Genomic DNA, 24,645 nt, shown 5'->3' with positions numbered 1-24,645 from the left:
ATGAATGTCTAATAATAAAAAGGATTTGTGTTTGCTTAGTTTATTACAAAAATACTACAAAGATTTTATAGCAAAATTCTACGTTAAAACTGATTTCACAATTATCTTTTCTTTCTTTGCGGAGTGAGTTAAATGTGCGATCGAGGTCAAAGTTCACTAGTCATTGTTTTCAACAACATTTGAAGATGAATGATATGAAAACCTGTTAGGCTAACTACATAAGACTTTTCTCATATCAGTAAGTAATAAATCATTAAATGAAAATGAATACCAAATATTTGGCTGTAATCGACAAAGATACCGACACTGCTCTTCAATTTGAGAAGTTCCACTTGTTCCAATTAATCGTATCGGGATACCCAAAAATCAAGTGAACGTATATCATATAAAGTCATAATATTACGTCTTGAATATTATAAAGTTCTTTTCATATTTTTAACATTTGTCTACTAATCCATCTTCATTGTATTTAGTCCCAGGTCCTATTTATTCCTGAAAAAATCAAATTTCCATGATTTAAACTTGCATAAACATGAATTAAAATTTTTTATCGCTTAGAGGAGGAGTGCCATATATATGAGATCATATGAAACTCTTTCCAAAAAGTGCCACATGAAACGCTTATCAAAATCCGAGGTGGGTTAAGGAGGGGGAGGGGCCAGGGGTAATGCCTTGTTGGTGGACCCCCTTTTTCAAAATCCTGGATCCCCTTCTGGAATACACTATGGCTGTATGAATGCCAGTAACATCAGCTGGGAATGCATACAATGTGGTATGCCCAACTTCTCAACTAGTCTGTTTAACCACTCGACAATTGAAACATCAAATCTATATGACACATTGAATGATAACTCAGTATTGGGGAGCCCAGGTGCTCCAAAAGCCACATCCTCACCGATACCTAAACAATGTAAAAATAAAAAGAAACAGCGTACTACAAATAAAAACAGAAAACCTATTAGAGTTCTTAACATTAATTTCCAGTCCATTCGAAATAAAAAACCAGAACTTCTACAATTGATAGACTCTGCAAAACCAGATATCATCCTTGGTACTGAAACTTGGCTTGACAAAAACTCATCCTCCTTCGAATACTTCCCAACAGATCTTTATAACATCTATAGAACTGATAGACCACCAAGTAAAAACAACCAAAGCTATGGAGGGGTATTACTTGCAGTCACCAAAGAATTTATCAGCACAGAAATCCAAGAACTAAAAACTGACTGTGAAATCATTTGGGCACAAATAAACATATCGGGTGCAAAAAACCTTCTTGTTGGAAGTTATTATAGACCACCTTCAGATGATGGGAACTTCATAAAACAATTAGACTTATCATTAAGTAGAATAAATCAAACTTCAAACAGTAACATATTAGTAGGTGGCGATTTCAATCTAGGCCACATTGACTGGTCTGTCCCTGAGGTAATACCAGGGAAACCAGATCAAGAACAGCATAATTCACTTTTAGAACTACTATATGATCATAATTTACACCAAATAGTTAACATACAACACGAAAAGAAAGAATCTTAGACTTAGTACTCGTCAATAATCCATCTAACATTAACAAAGTCAGTACACTACCACCAATAGGCCTTAGTGACCACGACATTGTCTATGTAGAATCTGATATCTGGTTACGCAGGGTGAGAGAAAAGCCTAAAAAAATATTAAAATATAACAAAGCCAACTGGAGTAACATCAAGTCAGATCTAGAAAAAACATACAATGATCTACAAAACCTAGAGGACAAAACAAATGTAAATGATATGTGGAACACATTTAAAACAAATCTTACACAATCAGTGGAAAACAACATCCCACACAAGTTCTTAACATACAAAAACAGACTACCTTGGATTCATAACAACCTCAGGAAAATGATAAGTAGAAAAAATAAATTATATTATAAAATGAAACAAAACATCAAGTATGCAGACAAGTACAAACATCTGAAAAAACAAGTACAAAAAGAACAGAGGGAAGCATATTGGGGTTATATTGAAAAAATGATATTGGATCTACCCATAAATGAACCGGACCAACCATGTAACAATCAGTCAAAACCTAAAAAACTGTTCTCCTTTATAAAATCACTGTGCACAGATAACACCGGTGTAGCTCCTCTGAAAAAAGAAGGACAGTTAATAGCAGACACAAAGCAAAAGGCAGACATCCTCAACACACAGTTCCAATCAGTGTTTACAACCGAATCAAATAACAGCATTCCAGACAAAGGTCCAAGCTCACACCCCACAATAACACCACTAGAAATATCACTACCAGGTGTCAAGAAACTTCTACTCAACATAAACCCACATAAGGCAACTGGCCCAGATAACATCAGTGGCAGAATATTAAAAGAACTCAAAGATCAAACAGCTCCAATTCTTACAAAATTCAAAACATCACTTGAAACTGGCATAACACCAACAGACTGGAAACATGCCAATGTGGCACCAGTATTTAAAAAAGGGGAAAAATACAAGCCAGAAAATTACCGCCCAATATCATTGACATGTATTTCCTGTAAACTTATGGAGCATATCATCACCAAACAAATCATCAACCACCTTGAAAAGAACAATATACTGTATGACCTCCAGCATGGCTTCCGTCAGTCACGATCATGTGAAACCCAACTCATTTCATTCATCCAAGAGCTTGCAGCAAATAACAACAACAACACACAAACAGACTTAATTATAATGGACTTTGCCAAAGCATTTGACAAAGTCCCTCATAAAAGACTTCTCTATAAACTGAACTACTATGGTATTCAAAATGAAACACTAAACTGGGTCTCTGCCTTCTTAAATGACAGAACACAAACAGTTGTCCTGGATGGAGAGTCATCTGACCTGGCTCCAGTCACCTCAGGTGTCCCTCAAGGCACAGTTCTGGGCCCAGTATTATTCTTGGTATACATCAACGACCTACCAGAATACTTACAATCCAGTAAGCTCAGACTGTTTGCCGATGACAGTATCATCTACAAAACCATCAAATCTCAAAGTAACTGTGATGAACTCCAGTTAGATTTAGATGCAGCTGCTAGGTGGGAACAAGACGGTTGATGGCTTTCCATCCAGACAAATGCACAGTCCTCACAGTATCACAAAAGAAAAAACAGTTTAAACATGACTATATCCTTCACAATCACAAACTTGAACTAGTCTCTTCAGCTAAATATCTGGGCATTACACTTCAAGCAAACTTAAAATGGTCAAAACATACAGACAACATCATAGCTAATGGAAACAAATCTTTGGGCTTCTTAAAAAGAAATTTAAAAACATCATGTCAGAACATCAAAACCCAGGCATATCTGGCACTAGTTCGTCCTAAGCTTGAATATTCATGTTCAGTATGGGACCCTCACACAGCTGAACAAACCTCTAAAATTGAGATGGTCCAAAGACGAGCTGCCAGATATGTCTGTAACAGGTACCATAACATCAGTAGTCCTACAGACATGATAAACTCACTGAACTGGCCCACGCTACAAGAAAGAAGACTACGCACAAGATTGATAATGTTCTACAGAATAGTACATCAAATAGTAGCAATCCCATCTGCTATTCTCATACCATCAGACAGTAGAACCCGCAAAAACCATAGTTTCACTTTCAGACACATTTCTACTAAAAAAGATACATATAAATTTTCATTTTTTCCGTACACCATTACTCAGTGGAATTTACTACCAGTCCACACAGTCGCTGTAACCACAGTCGACACTTTCAGAGAACAGCTTACACCAACTGTTCTCCACAAATTCATTTAACTCATTATTAGCCTATGTACATAGTTTTAATCACAATTTAAAATTCTTACGCACTCCAAATTCATTTTCAATTATTTTTGTGTTTTTGTAAATATATATATATAGGCCACGCAGCGCAAAACAGTATATAATCTTCAGATATTGAAGGACTACTGAAAACCGAAAGAAGAAGAAGAAGAATACCTTTCTTAAAACATACGATGCTGCCCGGTAAATCCGCCCACATAAGGCTTTGATCTTCTGTATTTCTGCTAAATTATATACTAGGGGAAGGGGAGGGGGGGTAGGGGGGGTCCTGATCCCGAAATCCCGGGCTTAAAAACATGGAATCTCAAGGTCCCCAACTTAAAAAATTTAAATCCCGACATCCTGAAATTCGAAAAAATAATTCCCAGATCCCGAAAGGATCAATTCTGAAATCCCGAGCTTAAAAACACCCGATCCCGGAGTCCCGATAAAGGTACTACCACCCCTACTATTGTATCAAATTTAATATAAATCAATTCACTGACAAATCAATTTTGAGTAGTTTATACATGTATCATTTCCCCAAAAATATCGGAAATAAATTTTAGAATCAACAAAACAAGTGGGTCATCCGTGTTTTCGGAAATGTCCTCGCGCTCTAACGGGATGAGACACGACGTTTTCTTTCTTTGGAATTTGCAAAAAGACAGTATATAAGGCATTGAAACAACACCAATTCAGATATCAAAGTTTGACAAATCTAGCTGGTTCTGGTATTGAAACATCGCAGTGGGAAGACAATTTATCGCTGATCTATATGACCCCAAAGGCAAGGCTCAATCAGTACATGCTGATCTTAATAAACTGAGAGTGAAGTTAGCGCTATCTAAGGATGCTGCCTTAGTGAGACTACCTCCTTCAGAGGCATCATTCAGACAACACATTTTTAGAGTTTCACTACAAGTGTTAGTCTGGATGAATGCTCATATCGCCAAAAAACCACTCAGATCACCTCTGGGGTATGGATGGACAATAGGGAATATCTCCATAAATCAAGTATATTTTGAAGGGCCAATGTCTTTTGACTTTTTACAGTACCTTTTTAGCTCACCTGACCTGAAAGGTCAAGTGAGCTTTTCTCATCACTTTGCGTCCGTCGTCCTGCGTCCGTCGTCCGTAAACTTTTACAAAAATCTTCTCCTCTGAAACTACTGGGCCAAATTTGACCAAACTTGGCCACAATCATCATTGGGGTATCTAGTTTAAAAAATGTGTCCGGTGACCCGGCCAACCAACCAAGATGGCCGCCATGGCTAAAAATAGAACATAGGGGTAAAATGTAGATTTTGGCATATATCTCTGAAACCAAAGCATTTAGAGCAAATCTGACATGGGGTAAAATTGTTTATCAGGTCAAGATCTATCTGCCCTGAAATTTTCAGATGAATCGGACAACCCGTTGTTGGGTTGCTGCCCCTGAATTGGTAATTTTAAGGAAATTTTGCCGTTTTTGGTTATTATCTTGAATATTATTATAGATAGAGATAAACTGTAAACAGCAATAATGTTCAGCAAAGTAAGATCTACAAATAAGTCAACATGACCAAAATGGTCAGTTGACCCCTTAAGGAGTTATTGCCCTTTATAGTCAATTTTTAACCATTTTTCGTAAATTTTTGTAATCTTTTACAAAAATCTTCTCCTCTGAAACTTCTAAGACAAATTTAACCAAACTTGTCCACAATCATCATTAGAGTATCTAGTTTAAAAAATGTGTCCGATGACCCCGCCCGCAAACCAAGATGGCCGACATGGCTAAAAAATAGTACATAGGGTAAAATGCAGTTTTTGGCTCATATCTCTGAAACCAAAGCATTTAGAGCAAATCTGATGAGGATAAAATTGTTCATTAGGTCAAGATCTATCTGCCCTGAAATTTTCAGACCAATCAGGCAACCCGTTGTTGGGTTGCTGCCCCTGAATTGGTAATTTTAAGGAAATTTTGCCGTTTTTGGTTATTATCTTGAATATTATTATAGATAGAGATAAACTGTAAACAGCAATAATGTTCAGCAAAGTAAGATCTACAAATAAGTCAACATGACCAAAATGGTCAGTTGACCCCTTAAGGAGTTATTGCCCTTTATAGTCAATTTTTAACCATTTTTCGTAAATTTTTGTAATTTTTTACAAAAATCTTCTCCTCTGAAACTACTAAGACAAATTTAACCAAACTTGTCCACAATCATCATTAGGGTGTCTAGTTTAAAAAATGTGTCCGATGACCCTGCTCGCGAACCAAGATGGCTGACATGGCTAAAAAATAGTACATAGGGTAAAATGCAGTTTTTGGCTCATATCTCTGAAACCAAAGCATTTAGAGCAAATCTGATGAGAATAAAATTGTTCATTAGGTCAAGATCTATCTGCCCTGAAATTTTCAGACCAATCAGGCAACACGTTGTTGGGTTGCTGCCCCTGAATTGGTAATTTTAAGAAAATTTTGCAGCTTTTGGTTATTATCTTGAATATTATTATAGATAGAGATAAACTGTAAACAGCAATAATGTACAGCAAAGTTAGATCTACAAATAAGGCACCAATGACCAAAATTGTCAATTGACCCCTTAAGGCGTTATTGCCCTTTATAGTCAATTTTTTACAATTTTCATAAATTTTGTAAATTTTTGTAAATTTTTACAAAGTATTTTCCACTGTAATTACCGGGCCAAGTTCATTATAGATAGAGATAGTAGTAAGGAGCAAGAATGTTCAGTAAAGTAAGATCTACAAACACATCACCATCACCAAAACACAATAATTGTGACAATTTTGTCATGAATCCATCTGTGTCCTTTGTTTAATATGCACATAGACCAAGGTGAGCGACACAGGCTCTTTAGAGCCTCTAGTTTGCACATGTTTAGGAAACATTATTTGTAGCAAATCGTGTGCATGCTATGAACAAAACTTGTCATGCAAAAGCATTTGTGGGCATTTGAGGCAGTGACGATTGTAGAAACCAGCTTACTTATCAGATTGTTTTAGAAGATTGCAACGATGAGGATGATGATTAAGTTTTAATCTCAATGCCCAATATTTCATGTGTTTGCTGCAAATGGGTTTTTTACTTGATGTGTAGAGGAAGGTTTTCTCTCTCTCTTAACAAAAAATAAAAAAAAATAAAAAAATGAAATTTAAAATTTAGAATTAAAAAAAAAAAAATTGCCAGTGGTCTCCAACCTTGACGTGGTTGGTGGGCTTGTAAACCAACTGAAGACTTTGTCGAATATTTTGAAAGTATAACATGACATCGAATCGATACATTTTTGACTTAGTTTTCCATTACCACTTCAAACGGACGTGCATATTGATGTCAAGAGTTACAGAAATATAAACAAATATCTTCATTTTTATCATAGTCTCTGTGAATCGTAATTGTTTGATATATATCGTGCTTTAAAATCGTTTTAGGTCAAGAGTATGCTCTTTATTCCATTGTTTGTGTTGTTTTATAAAAAGAGGGACACACATTTTCAATATGATATTGCTCTCGTACTGATTGACCTATTATCATAAAATAACATGCATATACTATTGTGTTCATACTGACATTTATGCATCAAGACTATTTTTTAAGTTCCAAAATTCTTTTGGGTTTAAAAAAATAATAATGAATTTCATCATTTTTTAGCTCACCGGGGCCCAAAGGGCCCCATGTGAGCTTATGCCATCACTTGGCATCCGTCATCTGTCGTCGTCCTCTGTCTTCGTAAACTATTTCAAAAATCTTCTCATCTGAAACTACTGGGCCAAATACCTTCAAACTTTAACTAAATGTTCCTTAGGGTATCTAGTTTATAAATTGTATCCGAAGTTTTCATCCATCGACAAACATGGCCGCCATGGTTAAAAATAGAACATAGGGGTCAAATGCAGTTTTGGCATATATCTCAAAAACTAAAGCTTTTAGAGCAAATCTGACATGGTGTAAAATTGTTCAATTGGTCAAGATCTATCAGCTCAGAAATTTTCAGACGAATCGAACAACCCATTGTTGGGTTGCTGCCACCGAATTGGTAGTTTTAACAAAATTTTGCAGTTTTTTGTTATTATTTTGAATATTATTATAGATATATATAAACTGTAAGCAGCAATAATGTTCAGCAAAGTAAGATCTACAAAAAAGTAAATATGACCATAATTGTCAATTGACCCCTTAAGGAGTTATTGCCCTTTAAAGACAATTTTACACAATTTGTTCATCAAGTTTGCTAACATTTAAAAATCTTCTCCTCTGAAATATAGGTGAGCGATTCAGGCTCTTGAGAGTCTCTTGTTCATTGAATCATGGACCGGGTGTTAACTATACTGTGCCTATTTCTCCTTTGTTCTTTATGGAATGTTAACAAAACTTTCCCAAAAATAATTTTATATGTTGTCATATGTTATTGCACCACTAAATATTAAATATAAATATTTTTTGTCGATAATTTCTGTAGATAAAGATAATTTTTATCATTTTCTTCCATGTTGGATGCGGGGGTATTCATCACTAATCTCTGTCAATCTGGCATAAATATGACAAGCTGAATTTGTGCAACACTCCCAGAGCATGATTCCGTATAATTTTTTTCTCGGTTATCATGAGGGACTACCGAGAAATTGTCCAAAATGTCCAAAAATTGCAATTTTTTAAAATCCCCCTTTTGACCTTTGACCACAGTTTTCTAAAATCTGCACCAATTGGCACTCTACGACATGCCTTAATCACAGACCTGATTTTTTTCCGCTATATAGCGGAATTCCGCTTTCCGTTTGGCTCCTTTCCGATTTTCGGCTTTGAATTCCGGATTTTTTTTCATTCACGGCAAATCCGGATTTTTTTCCGCTCTTCTCTGATTCCGGTAAAACTAAAAACTTCCAAAAGCAAAGGGTATTATATTTATCTTCAGAATAAGATCAAAATTAGCCGTGAGGTATTTCGGTCCATTAAATTTTTAAATTTACATTTGTACCTTACTTGTCACCGTACTATAAAGCTTTATATTTCAGAAGGTAGAAGACCTAGATGCTTCATACCTCGTATGCAGAGGCCTTATGTTAAGAAGTTTCAATCTGGCATACATGTATGTCCATGTCCTTGACTTCATTCTCATGGTTTAGCGACTGCTTGAAAAAAATTATGTTTTTGTTTGTCATTGAAATTCTCACTTATTACATGTATGAGTAAAAGGATAACTGTATTTGGTATATGAGTTCTTTGCAATGTTTAAATGTCCAACAGACAGGGTTCACCTGACCTCGACTTCATTCCATGGATCAGTGATCAAGGTTAAGTTTATGTGGTCAAGTCAGTATCTCAGGTACTTTAAGCAATAGGTCAACTATGTTGGTGTATGGAATGATTGTAACTTGTAGATTTTTGAATGAGAGGTTTCATCTAAACTTGGCCTTATTATCATGGTTCATTGATCAATCTTAATTTTTTCTGTTTTGGTCTATTTTTCAGATACTATAAGCAATAGTTCAACTATATTTGTTGTAAAGAATGATTGTAATGTGTAAATTTCCGTCTGGCAGAATTCATATGACCATCAGCATGACCTCATTTTCATGATTCAGTAGTCAATGTAAAGCTTTCATGGTTATGTTTGTTTTTCAGATAATGTAAGCAATAGGTCAATTATATTTGGTGTATGGAATGATTGCTGCTTCATCTGACCTTGACCTCATTTTCATGATAATTGGTCAATGTTCAATTTTCGTAATTAGGTCTTGTTTCTCTGATACCATAAGCAATTAGGTTAACTATATTTAGTGTTTATATGATTGTAAGGGTGTACATGTCTGTCTGGCAGGGTAAATCTGACCTTGACCTCATTTGCATTGATCATTGATAATGTTGATTTTGTTTGAAACTTAAGGTAAAACCTTCATATTACACACTTTCAAAATCAATTCAATCATGATAAGAAAAGCAAGCCAGACATTTCAGCGTGAGCACTCTTGCAGTTCAATCTTCATTTTTCTGGTTTGGTCTTTTTTCTGATACTATAAGCAATAGTATATATTTAGTGTATAGAATTTATTTACTTTAACTCTTGAAGTTAATGGCAGGTCTTTGATTGTTTCTTTTACCGGTACATTTATTTACATTTTTTATAGACTCAGGATGATTAAGAACTTGACATATTGTATGGACACCTGTCTGTTGTTGAAGACTGAATATGGCCCTCTTGTTATCTAATGGTTATTTTTGTCCCCCTGGCAATGTGTTGCAGGGAACATAGAAATACCGGGCGTCTGTTTTTTGCATCTGTCCCTCCATTCTTGTTACCACTCTCACATGTACAATTATTGCCAGATTTTTACAAAACATATATCACAGGTTTATATGAACATTATCTCAGACAAGTTTGAAAATCAGTGCCAATCAACAATTTTTAAAAGAGAAATATTTATTATATGGGAAATTGCATTGTTAATGTTCTCATGTGTACAATTCTTGCCTGATTTTTATACGACCGCTGCGGTCGTATATTGGTATCACGTCGTCGTTGTCAGAAGACATTTGGTTTCTGGACTATTACTTTAGTTTAAGTGAAAAGAAATCTATGAAATTTAAACACAAGGTTTATAACCACAAAAGGAAGGTTGGGATTGATTTTGGGGGTTATAGTCCTAACAGTTTAGGAATTAGGGGCCAAAAAGGGCCCAAATAAGCATTTTTCTAGTTTCCAGACAATAATTTGTGGAACGGTGTATGGATCTCTCTGAAATTATACCACTAGTTTCCATACCACAAAGGGATGGTTAGGAATGGCTTTGGGGGTAATGGCTCTAACCGTTTAGGAATTAGGGGCAGAAAAGGGGGAAAAACAAGGGTTTCCTTGTTAATGGACAATTACTTTTAAGTACAATGTTTTGTGTTTGGATTACCTCCCTTACACTGCGTTTAAATTATGTATAAAGAAATGTTGTATTGTCTTGAGGTGATTAGCTGTCAATTTATTTTTAGAAGTTACTATTAAAGATGCTGATTATGGAATATTAATTTTAGACACGATTATGTATGTCATTGTCTATTTTAAGACTTTTATGATGTATTTAAATGGGTAATTATGGTTGCAAACTCCATTGGAAATTTGAATTGAGATAATGACCATATCTTGAGGGAAAGAATTTTCTTTTTTGGAAAAGGGGGGGGGGGGGGGAGGTAAAAAAAATTAGGGGGGGGGGGGACATTTTTTTCTCATTTCAGATTTCAAAAAAAAGGGGGGGGGGTTAAAAAACAATTTTTTAATTTTTTTTTTGGGAGGAGGGGTATAATTCGCAACAGCATAGTGTATTGCACAAAAGCAAAAAATTGAATATAAATTCAAATCATATAACCAATTTGAAGTTCTTTGACTACAGTTATTCTGTGTCAGAAATCTATTATGTGTCAAATATTTAATTACAATCCAAATTCAGACCTGTATCAAGCGCGAATATTGTGTTCATTTTTGCCCCAATTGTTCAGGGTTGGACCTCTGCGCTCGGTGAAGCAATTCATTATAAAACTGATATCAAATCTGTGTTGATCAATTATTTTACAAAGAGTTATGCCCCCTTGGAAATATTTAGTATGGAAAATTGCTTTATAAGCGATATCACATGTACAGTTTTTGCCAGATTTTATCAAATTTATATCAGAGATGTATATCAGCAATGTCTTGAACAATGTAGAAAGTCAGTGCTGATCAAATATTTTTTTTAAATTTATGCCTCTTGGAAATATTGATTATATCAGAAATTGTATTGCATTTGCTCTCAAGCCTTCATTTCTCTGAGATATTCATACAAATTTTGAAGAACAAAAAAGAACCTTTTTTTAGTTTTTGCCTTTGGACAGATAAAATATGTGAAATGCAGGGGACATTGTAACTCTATTCTTTTATTGTCTTGGGGAGTTGCTATGATGTTTACCCCAAATCCCCTTTTATTCATATCATTATGATTATAAGCAGTGAGAAGTTTCAGATACCTTACAGCGCTGTTTATATTTACTTATTTTACATTTCAGTTGAAGAATTAATTATAGATGATGGCTGACACAGATTTACATGAGGCATGTGGTGTGTTTGGATGTGTAGCAACAGGTGCATGGCCAACACAGTTAGATGTAGCACATACTATTTATCTTGGTTTAGTTGGCTTACAACACAGGTAAAATTAACAAAATTATGGAATGTGCAGGGGTCATAATAAGCATTCTCTGCTTGTGTGTAGGGCAATGTCCATCTGGACAGTAAAATACTTTTCTGATCAATTAATATTAGTGTTAATCTCTCCTTGATTGCCTTCCAACTTTGCTTTGTCTTTTGAATTTCTTTTTTGTGTCATTGGGTTGCTGTCCTGTTTATCAAAATCTCTCATTTTATTCGTAGAACAATTAATTTTATAAACTACCATTGAGACACACATTACCTTATTTGAATCCCTGTTTACGGAGGTTTCTGTTTAACTTTTTTTGAAATATCAATTCTAAATTAAAAGTATATTATTTTATGAAATCTACATGAAATTGTTACACTGATTTGTGGACTGTATCAGTATAAAGATACATGGTTCCCATAAAAAATTCTTTTTAAATAAAGAAATCCATTTAATTTTATGTTAAAATTTAATTTTGAGTTTGTATTAATAGTAAGGCAAAAAATTTAATTTAGCCCGAATAGTAGTTATTTAAAATTGCTGTCAATGCTTACCTCCCTTGTTTAAATGGACCAAGTAAGCATATGTAGATAAACTATTTTTTTATGCCACTGCCATAGAGGAAAGGGGCATTTAGTGTTACCCTTGACTGTCTGTCTGTCTTTCCGTCCTTCCCATTTTCATTTCCCCACTCTAACTTAAGTTTGCCTCATGCAAATTTTATGAAACTCATACACAATGATAACCAAAACTTGCAGACATAGTTAGAATTTGGGCAATGAGTCGCTTACCATTCAAGAGTTTTGCCCCTTTATAACTTGGGAAATTGGAATTTTTTTAGTTTCTGCTCTCCAACTTAAATTTTCCTCATCCAAATTTTATGAAACTCATACACAATGCTAAGAGCCAAAACTTGCAGACAGAGTTCGAATTTTGGCAGCGCGTCACTAACCATTCTAGAGTTATGCCCCTTTATAACTTGGGAAATTGCAAGTTTTTTAGTGTCCGCTCTCCAACTTAAATTTTCCTCATCCAAATTTTATGAAACTCGCATACAATGCTAAGAACCAAAACTTGCAGATAGTTATTTTAAATTTGGGCAGCCATTCACTAACCGTTCTAGAGTTATGCCCCTTTTTAACTTGGAAAATTGCAAAATTTCCAGTTTCTGCACTCTTTTTTTAATTTACCTCATGCAAATTTTGTGAAACTCATACACAATGCTACGAACCACAAGAAGAAGACGAGAGTTTGAATTTGGACAGAGAGTCATTTACCGTTCTAGAGTTATGCCCTTTTTAACTTTGAAAATTGCAAACTCTTCAGTTTCTGCACTCTCACTTAAGTTTTTCACATCCAATTTTATGAATCTCATACACAATGCTAATTACTACAACACACATTTGTGTCCTCAGACACATTCTCCTTTTATTTTTATGTGAATTGATTAGGAATTAAAAAGAACTAATAAAAACATAAATACATTTAATGCAGAGGACAAGAGAGTGCTGGTATTGTAACTAGTTTGGGTGCTGAAGATTCCAAGTTTAAAACAAAGAAAGGGATGGGACTGGTAACACATATCTATACAGAAGAAGACATTGCAAAGCTGAAAGGCAATATAGGAATTGGACATACCAGGTACTCCACACAAGGAGAGTCTGAGATGCAGAATATACAGCCATTTGTTGTAGAAACAGAGCATGGTCTGATAGCTGTGGCTCATAATGGGGAACTGGTGAATGCTAAGTCATTGAAGAAAAAGGTATATGTAGTTGTATAATTTGAGATCATTATATTAATCAAGATCCTTATAGCAATGTTGGAAAGAGAAAGTAAATAAAATAAAAGATCAGAGAACAAAAAATAAATTTATTTCAAAGTCAACATTGAAAAAAGAATGTTGAATATTTACTATAAAATGCGACCAAAAATTTTCATATGAGGTTAAGCCGATCAGGCAGTGTGTGGGGACATTATAATAGCTTATGCTGACACCAATGGATATGGAAGTAAAGAATTTCTCAAAGAGATTCTTCAGCAAATTTTTATCAAAAGTTCGTCAATTTTTATTGTTGAAAAAATTGTGCAGATATATTTAAATAACATTTCCTTAAAGGTGTGAGGCATGATACAATATAAAGATACAGAATGTACCAAAGTGATAATAAAGAATCAGACAACACTTTGGCAGAAAAAAAAGGCAGGTAAAAGACAATCATTAGTCTACAAAACACAACACAGAAAACTAAAGACTGAGCAACACTAACCCCATCAAGAACATGGGTAATCTCTGGTTCTGGTGCCTAGGAAGGGTAAGCAGATCCTGATTTTCCTGCAAAAAGTTATGTATTTAACCCTTTCACAGCGATTTTATTTGAAGTAGGGGCCTCGGTGGCCGAGTGGTCTAAGTAGTTACTTCTGCAATCACTAGCCAGTCAACACTGAGGTTGTGAGTTCGAACACCGCTCGTGCAGGTGCACTTGACTCCAATCTTAATTGACTCTGTGGTTTTCTCGGGGCACTCCGGCTTCCTCCACCAATAAAAACTGGCCGCCACGAAATAGCCCAAAAGGGGTGCTTAAAAGTGGCGTTAAAACACACAAAAAAAATCAAAAAATTATTTGAAGTAAATGGTAAAATGTAAAATGTAATGGTAAAAGCATAAAAATAATATTAGATGGTTGATTAAACCATGGAAGTAATATTTAAAAGGAATAACAACGACTAATTAGCATGTATTAGCAGCCTGCAGAGCTCTGTACTAAAGTCATATGATTTTATCCAATTATAGTCTCAGCGGCAATACCCCTTTGGTTACTATCTGTGATACCGCGGTTGTAAAATGGCATCTGGAATTTCTTATCAGTCACGTGATTTTATCGAGTCCGGTAATTATAAAGCACCTGTGTGAAATCCGAGGTTTATTAACAAGAAGGTGGCGCTGTATCATATAAAACCTCTACCTTCAGAAAGATGTCTTATGATGTAAAAAACTTGAAAAACGGACGAGAATTGTTCAACCTACAACAGTTTAGCATGGAAAATTGTATTTAATTTAGCATATTTTTGCTCTTTACCGTTTGTTTTAAACTGTTCTAAAAGTATTTTCCGGTTAAAAGCGGATCCCGAGTAAAACAGTTAAATACCGATGAATCGATCAGGTTTCACATGATGTTGAACAAAATAATGTAGACAGATGTAGACATAGAATATTTTACTGTTGAAATGTGCCAAGTTTATCGAGATTTATAAAAATATTTACTTTCAAGTAATTGATTACGTTATTAAAACTGGACAATTAAAATCGGGATCATAAGTTCGTAAACATGTTAAATTTATATCTATTTTAAAAAAGTGTTTACAATTGAATACTAATATTAATGTAGCACGTTACAGCAAAAAGAAAATCAACCATACAAAACGAGCTTGACGCTATCTGTCTAACCGCAAATTTATTTTATATGAATTTGTTTATGTACAAATTAAAGAATAGAAACGTTTAAAATTGTGAATATTTGATTTGCCTGGTATACACGGAAGACTTGGATTATTCGTATTTAATAAAAGGGGGTCGACACATATTTTTTTGTACAATCATCTTCTTAACTTTCAGAAATGGCTTCTTAATTAACTGGTTTTAAGTATTAAAATTGAAAATGATCCACCCTTTTTTCTTAAATTCAATATGTGATAACTGTCGGCCTAAATTATTAAGATCGAAAAAGACATAAATAGGAAAAATAGACTAAAATCAACATTGAATGACTGACTCTATTCGGTAGCGTACAGCAGCAGAATGTAACGAGTGAACTATTCGGGTTACTTCGTACGTACATACGACAACAACTGGTCTATTCGTAATTTTCCGGGAACACGAAAATGACCGAAAAGTGTCAGTGATTTGATCTATCACATGCCGAGAGTCAATTACCATGCCATATATTAAACCAATTAACGAGTTATCGAAAGATGGGCGGTAACGCAGATGAAACCTTTGAAGTGACGACGTTGTTATTCCTTTCAATATTACTTCCATGATTAAACCAATGGTCATAAAAATAATATTAGATGGTTGATTAAACCAATGGTCATAAAAATAATGTAAGTTTGACTTCTTTTCAGTTGTTGCGACATGGTGTTGGTTTATCAACAGGATCTGACAGTGAGCTAATCACACAGTTATTGACACATTTACCTGAGTGTGGAGAACCACAGGGTCTTGTTAACTGGGTTGGCAGGTAAGTGGCCTTAAATTTCACAGAGGATTCAAGAGTTTCAGTAGTTGCATACTGTCTGGTTGATATTATAGCAGAAAAAAATAGTTTTTTATACAGGGTCCTATTTGTCAGTTATCCACATGGGGCAATACAAATTAAAAATTCTGCAAAACATACATAATTGTGATTACATTGGAGTTAACCCAACACCATCTTTTTGTCACCTAAAATTGTGAATTATCTGCCCTTATATTGATAGACTAATTCCTTCAAAGTTTGAAACTGAAATTTTAGATTGTATTACAGTTTTTATCTGATTGAAAATTCAGTTATAAATAACTCTTTCTTTTGTCTTTAAGTTGATATCAGCTGTTCATTAAGGAATTTTATTTTATTTAGGGATTGTATATTTATCTATTTTTTGAGTCTGATATAAAAATGCAGAAGATTGTTAATTTTTTCCAGTGAAATTCACGATGTTTTCACATTTTCTCTAAAAGAAAATCTTTATATATGATCACTAGACTTCTTAGGTTCAAACACTAATTGTAATCTGATAGTAGTAAGCCCAACTGTTTTCAGAATAATTGCAGTGATTCACAGAACTAGTCCTACTAAATTCACAACTGGGATAGAAAAAATCTGATTCTTTTTGTGTCAGATGATTAAGAATCTTACCTTAGTTCTTCTTTTCATTTGGGAAAATTTTTTCTATAACCTTCAAAAGTCCTGAATATATTTGAAAAAAAAAATATATTAATTTATAGAATAAAAAGAATCATGGCAGAAACACTGACATCATACTCTTTAGTCATCATGCATCATGATAAGATCTATGCTCTGAGAGATCCATTTGGAAACCGTCCACTGTGTGTTGGTAGACTGTATCCTGCGGCAGCATTCTCAGGAAAGAAAGTGTTGGCAGATGATGATATTGATGGATGGGTGGTGTCATCAGAATCATGTAATTTCAACAGTATGGGTGCTAGATATTACAGAGAAGTTTTACCTGGTAAGTACTGAATTTTAGGTTTTCTGCATTTTGATATACTGTTAAATATCAGCTGCAAGTCACAATATGAAGCTTTTTGTCGAGTGAGCATAGCATAAAATTGAAGCACAATTTTTTAAATTTTACTTTTTTTTTTACTGATACATGGACTTAGTTTTTGGCAGCCAACATGTCACTTCACACTGATGGCAGCAATCACAGGCCAGAATCAGGGTTAATATGGAACACTGTACAATTTTAATAATTATACCAGAAAAGATGGTGGGGAGTGTTTTAATGGTTTACTTCTGTCTGTCTGTAACACATTTCTGTTGCATTTTTCTCATTAACATAAAATCATAGCCCATGTATGGCTCCAAGCTTCATCTTGTTATGCTATACAAGGTGAGATGTTTTCATTTCTTTCGCTCGTCTACTAACAGTTTTCCAAAAACATATCTTGAGCGTAGGTATCTTAAGTGAGCACCAAAATATATAATACTTCTTGATTAAACAAATGAACTTTTGTATTGCAGGAGAAGTGATAGAATTAAGTAAAGATGGTGTTAAGTCAGTGTATATAGCTCCCAGACCAAACAAAGCTCCACCTGCATTCTGTATATTTGAGTATGTTTACTTTGCTAGAACAGACAGTACATTTGAAGGTTTGTTTGATGTTAGCTGCTGAAGTTTAAATTCACACCATACTCAGTAGAAATGAATTCTTTCACAATAGAAAAAGTTTAATACATTAGAATTATGTGGAAATATGGATAGGTCTATTTGCTTGTGTCAGATATTCAAGCATTAGGAAATATCAAGGAAAAAGTTTAATTATGGGCATCAAACTGAACTTCAAACATGAGAAGAAATAAAAATCAGAAATTACTATCATAATTTCTAAAATTTTCAAGTTTATTTAGCAATTATTTACTTGAATTTAAGTTTACCCTCTTCATGCAAGTGTGTTATGTTTATTGAATTGAATAAAAGTTATGTATGAATATATCTTTAATGTTCAAAACATAATACACCTACAGGTCAGATGGTATATACTGTGAGACAGAGATGTGGAAGACAGCTGGCAGAAGAGGCTCCCGTCAATGTTGATATTGTTAGTACGGTACCAGAATCCGCTACACCGGCTGCACTGGCTTATGCAGAAAAGGTTAGATTTTTTACAACTAATCATTCATAAAAAAAAAAAAAATTATATGATGAATGAAAAATATGCAAGAAAATAAAAAGCAGAGGGGAAGTAAGATCATATGGAAAAAAGTTCCTAATGAAAACATGTGATTGAACATATTAAATCCCTTACAAAAAATAATCATAACTTAATTGTTCAGATACTCTAAACACAAGATCATGTCTTATAAATTACACCTTTCTGAGGAAGGATTCAGGGCAATGGTTTTCTCTTCTGAATTGTTTGACATTTTGTCATGCTGGAGCCTTTTAATGATTGCTACACAGTGTGGGTTTTGATCATTGTTGAAGGCTGTACTTATAGTTGTTTACATCCTTGTTCTATAGTCTGAGGTGGATATTTATCTCATTGGCAATCATACCACTTCTCCTTATATTTATATTCATTTATACTTACATTGATATATTAGTCTACTAAAGATGCTTTATGCATAAAATCTGGTAGGAATTAAAGATTAATATAAAATTATACATATAGCGGTAATATTTAGATCACATATTTTTGCTGAATCTATTTTGAATCCCAGAATTCAGGGTTTAGAGCTACAATTTTCTTATATTTATCTTCAGCTTGGGATACCATATGGTGAAGTTTTCTGCAAAAACAGATACATAGGAAGAACTTTCATACAACCAAATATGAGACAGAGGAAGCTAGGTGTGGCTAAAAAGTTTGGTGTACTGACGGAAAATTTCCGTGGAAAAAGAGTTGTACTAATAGATGATTCCATTGTTAGAGGTGTCACCATGGTACCAATCGTCAAACTTCTCCGAGCCGAAGGAGCTGCAGAGGTGAATTTAGGGAATCTAATATGTTAAAATATCTGTGTGTAGATTGAGATTGTATCTTGAAATTCTTTATATTTAACAAACTGACCAAGTTATGACCCTTTGACATGGAAATTTTGTATGAAAATCTCCTATTCTATGTTGTATTTCCTCTTTGCAGATATTTGAGCTAATATTTGGTATGTAATGGTAAAATGAGTAATATAGATCTAGGATGAGTAAACTTATATATTTATATGAATAATGGCTATGGGGGGAGAAATTACAGCTTTTAGCTATTCTTCCAGATTATTGTCATGATATTTGTGTATTTTATAGATTAATAATGACTTTCTGTGGATTCATTTCTTTTTCATGTGTACCGATTTTTGTGGCTTGAAGAAAACTTGTATTTTGGTAAATACTTGATTTCAAGGTTTTTTTTTACAAAAGTTTACATATAAGCTTATCAAACATAAATACTTAATTGAATATTTAGATTTTTGGTTGATCTATACCTTTGAAATCCACAAAAATTGGTACCCAACGATTGATAATAAATCCACAATATTGTAGGATTTTTGAAGAATGGACAAAACTTGCGGGATTAATTATTGCGATTTCAAGAAAATCTGCATACAGATATATGTATCAGATATCAGAATGAGAGTTCTTATTATTGGGATATTCACCCAGTTGCATTATTCTCATTAATAAAAACCTCACAATAATTTCTGAATTTACAGTAAATAAAGCAGGATTGTGTTATCTGAATTAGAAATTTGACAGCATATGAAAAAAATGTTTGGTTTCTTTGTGTTGTCAATTTTTTTATAGATTTGTTTTTACTTGTATGGCTTAAGAAATATACATGTAATATGTTGTAATTTGACGTTACAGTTCACTTCATTATTCAGTTTTTTCAATCTCATACTCAGAAATAAATGTATTATTATTAAATGATTCCTTTATTTTCAGATTCATATAAGAATTGCATCACCACCAATCAAGTATCCATGTTACATGGGCATAAATATCCCAACATTTCAAGAACTCATAGCTAATGTAGTTCCTCTGGAAGATATGCCAGCACATTTTGGTAGGTAGAGCTTGAAGTTTCTCATAGGAAAAATCACATTTTTCTTTTTCACCTGAAAGATGTATTTATTAAAGTAAATTTTTTTTTTTTAATATAAATGCTATTTTTAATAAAGAGACCAGTGTTCATTCAGTTCAACACTGCCAACCTACATTTTTACTACTCCATTGAAAGCAATTTGGTTGGTATGGTCAGGGCTAAATACCTATGAACAGAATCTCGCACCTTAATCAAATATATAATATTATTTTTGCACAAAGGAAAAGTTGGAACCCACATTTGGAAAAAGTTAAACTCCATTTTAACAGACAATAAATTGAAATTATGATCTTTGATAAACATCTGTCATGAAATGGAAGTTCCTTCATAATATAAGTTCCAAATGGAAAAAAAAATGTTTTTGAATATTATTATTATTATTGACGGAATAAATGATATGGAATATTTGTACCAACAGGAACAGATATTATGGCTATTTATAACAAAGTTTCCTATGGAACTTCCGTTAGGCAAAACAAATGTATGTTGACACATCAACCAGGCACAATACCAACCTAGATCCTGTGGTTCAATGAAAGTTTGTCTCATCCTCAGCTAATTATATATGATCTTACCATATTATTTTAGAAGTGATCTTCCTTTGGATACACATTTGATGGTCCTTATATCATTATGTTAGATATTTTCTTTATTACAGGTGCTGACAGTTTACAATATTTATCAGTGGATGGATTGAAGAAAGCAGTGAGAGAAGGGATAAAGAATCCTGATGGTTCAACGGGGCATTGTGTAGCATGTTTAACAGGGGAATACCCGGTCAAGTGTAATGACTGGTAGATGTAATGCATCAAGCATTGCAATTAATGTATGTTGTTGGTTATGCTTAAATTATGAGGGTTCCTGCCAATATGTATTTTATGGGGAAATTTTCAAGGAAAAATTATAATAATTAAGGATAGTTTTACAATTTTTCTATCTCAAAAGACGAAAAATATTATTATTTAGATATAAACAATGTTTCAATTCCTGCTGTAGGTCTAAAGCTGTACAGAGAGAGAATTAAAAGTATTTACAAATGAAAAGATGACTGTAGTTTTTCCTTTGCAATTCATAGAAATGATTTGAAGTTGCTCATTAAAAGTTGTGAAGTTTTGTGAAAGAAAGTTTGATATTTTCAACATATGTATAAGGGTGGCTTCTCTACATCATACATCACATCCATGATTTACGTTTTGCTTTGTTTTGTATTTTACCTTGTTTATAATAAGTGCTGCATGAAAAACTATATTATGTTCCAGGATCTTATTGATTTTGGTAAAATGACAAATGTAAACAAACAATATTTTTTCAGTCAGCAATATTTGATGGACCTTTAGAATGAATGCCTCTTTCCTAACCCTTTCAAAAACTTTTCTAGGTGTTGTGTATTTTGTAATGATTTTTTTGTGCCACAAATTAATTGTAATGTAAGTTTGTAAATAATGTATCATAGTAATTGAGAGTTGTTTATAGTTACATCATTAAGTGCTTTATACATATTTCAGATTATTTTATTTTGTATTTGTGTTTTTGAAAATGAGAAAAGATGGTTGATGGGTGCAGAAATTAGATATGGTTTGAACATTTATATATATGTATGTAAGTATCATTATTTGTGTGATACCAAATTTTCCAACAAAAGACAAAAGGAAGTAATGACTCTTTGTCTCAAAAAATGGTTGGATGTTTTAAACATGGAACAGTAATTTCAGAAAATAACAATATATGTTCACATCCCTAGAGTTTTCAGATGTGGAGAGAATAAGAAGATCTTTATTTTGCAAGAAAATATCAAATTTTGTGATCTTTTCCATTTTACACAGAATTTGATTAGTATTTTACATTTGCACAAAAATAACTTTATACATTTTGCCTTAACATGATATACATTGTGACTGAAAATAAGTTATTTTCCAAATGTAGAGGCATTTTTTTTATTCACAATTGACAGATAACACATGAAAATAAGAAACATTAGATGATTTTCTAAATTTTCAATTTAATACTCATTATTCCGTGAATCTGTTTGGATTATTATGTTTTTTTGAATCACAATTAAATCATCTTTTTATTTTCAGAAGGAATAACATTTCCATTTTCATTTTCATCTAATTGAAATCAAATTTGTTTTGAAAAAAGATTTATAAATATAAGGCCATTTTCCATTTGATATTCATTATTCAGTGAATCTGTTAGGAATATTATGTTTTTTAATCTCAATTAAACCATCATTGTATTTGCAGAATCTCAATGAATTATGTCATCATATCTGTTGAATCTCAGTGAATTATGTCATCATATCAGTTGAATCTCAATTAATTATGTCATCATATCTGTAGAATCTCATTTTAGTTTAGTTATATTTGCGTGATCTCAATTTTAATGCATAATGTTTACTGGGTGTCAATTTAATGCATTATATTTACTAGATCTCAATTTAATATGTCATGATATATTAGCTGAATCTCAATTTGCTATTTTTATGCCCCCGCCGTAGCGGTGGGGGCATTAAGTTTTACCCTTGTCCGTCTGTATGAATGTACGAACATACGTACGTCCCAAAATTGGTTTCCGTTCTCTAACTTGAGTTTACCTCTACCAAATGTTATGAAACTTCTACACAATGCACACCCTTTATAAATGGAAAAATTGCAAAATTTTATTTTCTTCTAAATATCAAGTAATTTTTAAAATAGTCCATGATTATAGTTGAATCAACTACAATCAATGCTTTATACAATGCAATGTTTAATTTTGACTTCCACTGATAAAACACAGATCAAGTTGAATTTGGGTAGTGTCACTTTAACCATTATTGAGTTATGCCCCTTTATAAATCGAAAGATTGCAAAATTTTTAGTTTCCATTCTGTAACTTAAGTTTGCCCCAACCAAACATTATGATACCTTTACACAATATTCATTACCTCAAAACTAAGATAATGTACAATTTTTTTGTTTCCGTTCTCTAACTTTAGTTTGCCTCAACCAAATGTTATAAAACTTATACACAACTGTTCTAGAGTTATGCGTGTTTACAAATAGAAAAATTGCTGAATTTTTAGTTTCTGTTCTCTATTTAAGTTAGCCTCAACCAAATGTTATGAGACTTACACACAATGCTTATTACCACAAAACTCAGATCAAGTTCAAATTTGGGTAGCGTCACTTTTACCGTTCTTCAGTTATGTCCCTTTATAACTATATGATATGCAAGCAGGGGCATCATCTGTGTCCACATGTGGACACTATCCACATTTATTTTTTTATATTTTACAAATATCATTTATACATTTTTGATAATTTAAAACTATTAAGTTCCCATTACAACTTCTATGACATTTACCCCCAAGGGTGACTGGGGAATAGAAGTATGGTCACCATTGGTCTTCCTCCGACTGGCAGTAAAACCCGTGCTAAAGTGGGGCGTCCGTTTGGCTGTGCGGGATGTACAAATTTGCAGCCACGTCGGGTCAGAATGGGGACGTTAAATCCGATGCCTCGTGTAAAGAGAGTGCCACGCTCTTTGCACGTTAAGAACCCTTGCAACAACTCTTTGAGGGGTCCGTAGGTGACCTGTTGCCAGGCTAAATTTCTGTCCCTATCCAATATACCCTCATTTCCCGTGGCAGTCTAAATTTCTCCGACCATAATCCCTTAATCTATTACAGAACCTACCTATTGTATTTATTGTGAATTTGTTCTCGTCCTGAATATGCATGAAATATTTGCCACTGGACGTTAAGCAACCAACAATCAATCAATCAATCTATGACATTTGTTAAGACAGATATCAGTGTGTGTATATATGTGCAATTGTTGACTGGATATCTTGATTACTCACTTTGCATAGTACATTATATAATACTGTAGTGAAATATCCCAGTTATTTATGCAATTTGATTGGTTGCCCTGACAGGGGATTTGGTCTCATATAATCTCGACATGAAAGAATTTACCATTTGAACTTCATTTGAAAATTCAGGATATCATCTTTAAATAATGTAACATCAACTGTGTTTGGAATAGATGCTTATAACCATGTTAAATCCATTTAATACATGTATGAAAAACAATTGTTCACAATAAATCATTTATATTTTAGCTGTTGAAAATGTGCCATTTTGAAATCACTGAACGCATGATATTCAAAAATTGTGGTAATGTTGACAGATGTGTGTAGATAGAGAGATTGTGTAAGAATAAATCATTTCGACCTTAATTGGAATATATAAATCTACTAGTTACCATGAATTGATAATGGGAACAGCCATATTTTAAGTTTTAACCAAATTTATGTTTACAAATTTTTACTATTTTACAATTTTGTTTATTTTTTATACCAAATAAATTTGATGAGA

The 24,645-nt window shown here is 33.4% G+C and overlaps 1 protein-coding gene across 2 annotated transcripts; it reads left to right on the top strand.

Moving 5' to 3' along the window:
* The first annotated feature begins 158 nt into the window (after window positions 1-158).
* On the top strand, window positions 159-24,645 carry LOC127716246 (amidophosphoribosyltransferase-like). Of its 2 annotated transcripts, none has more exons than XM_052222374.1 (10): window positions 159-238; window positions 11,835-11,971; window positions 13,454-13,724; window positions 16,085-16,200; window positions 16,947-17,191; window positions 17,707-17,835; window positions 18,211-18,338; window positions 18,950-19,171; window positions 20,126-20,246; window positions 20,944-24,645. In XM_052222374.1, the coding sequence occupies exons 2-10, from the start codon at window positions 11,847-11,849 to the stop codon at window positions 21,081-21,083; spliced, it is 1,497 nt and encodes a 498-aa protein (XP_052078334.1). In that variant the 5' UTR covers window positions 159-238; window positions 11,835-11,846; the 3' UTR covers window positions 21,084-24,645. The 2 variants fall into 2 exon arrangements, with proteins under 2 accessions (XP_052078334.1, XP_052078333.1); XM_052222373.1 differs by having other exon boundaries at window positions 11,829-11,971.

Source organism: Mytilus californianus, unplaced genomic scaffold (assembly GCF_021869535.1).
Source record: "Mytilus californianus isolate M0D057914Y unplaced genomic scaffold, xbMytCali1.0.p SCAF_9, whole genome shotgun sequence".
Lineage (NCBI taxonomy): Eukaryota > Metazoa > Mollusca > Bivalvia > Mytilida > Mytilidae > Mytilus > Mytilus californianus.
The sequence above is the reverse complement of the archived record's forward strand: the minus strand, read 5'-3'. Positions and strand labels throughout refer to the sequence as shown.

Coding starts and splice junctions, on each gene's coding strand:
- LOC127716246 (XM_052222374.1), top strand. CDS start 11,847: ATGATGGCTGACACAGATTTACATGAGGCATGTGGTGTGTTTGGATGT. Junction 11,972..13,453: donor TTAGTTGGCTTACAACACAG/GTAAAATTAACA, acceptor CATTTAATGCAG/AGGACAAGAGAGTGCTGGTA. Junction 17,836..18,210: donor AACAGACAGTACATTTGAAG/GTTTGTTTGATG, acceptor ATACACCTACAG/GTCAGATGGTATATACTGTG.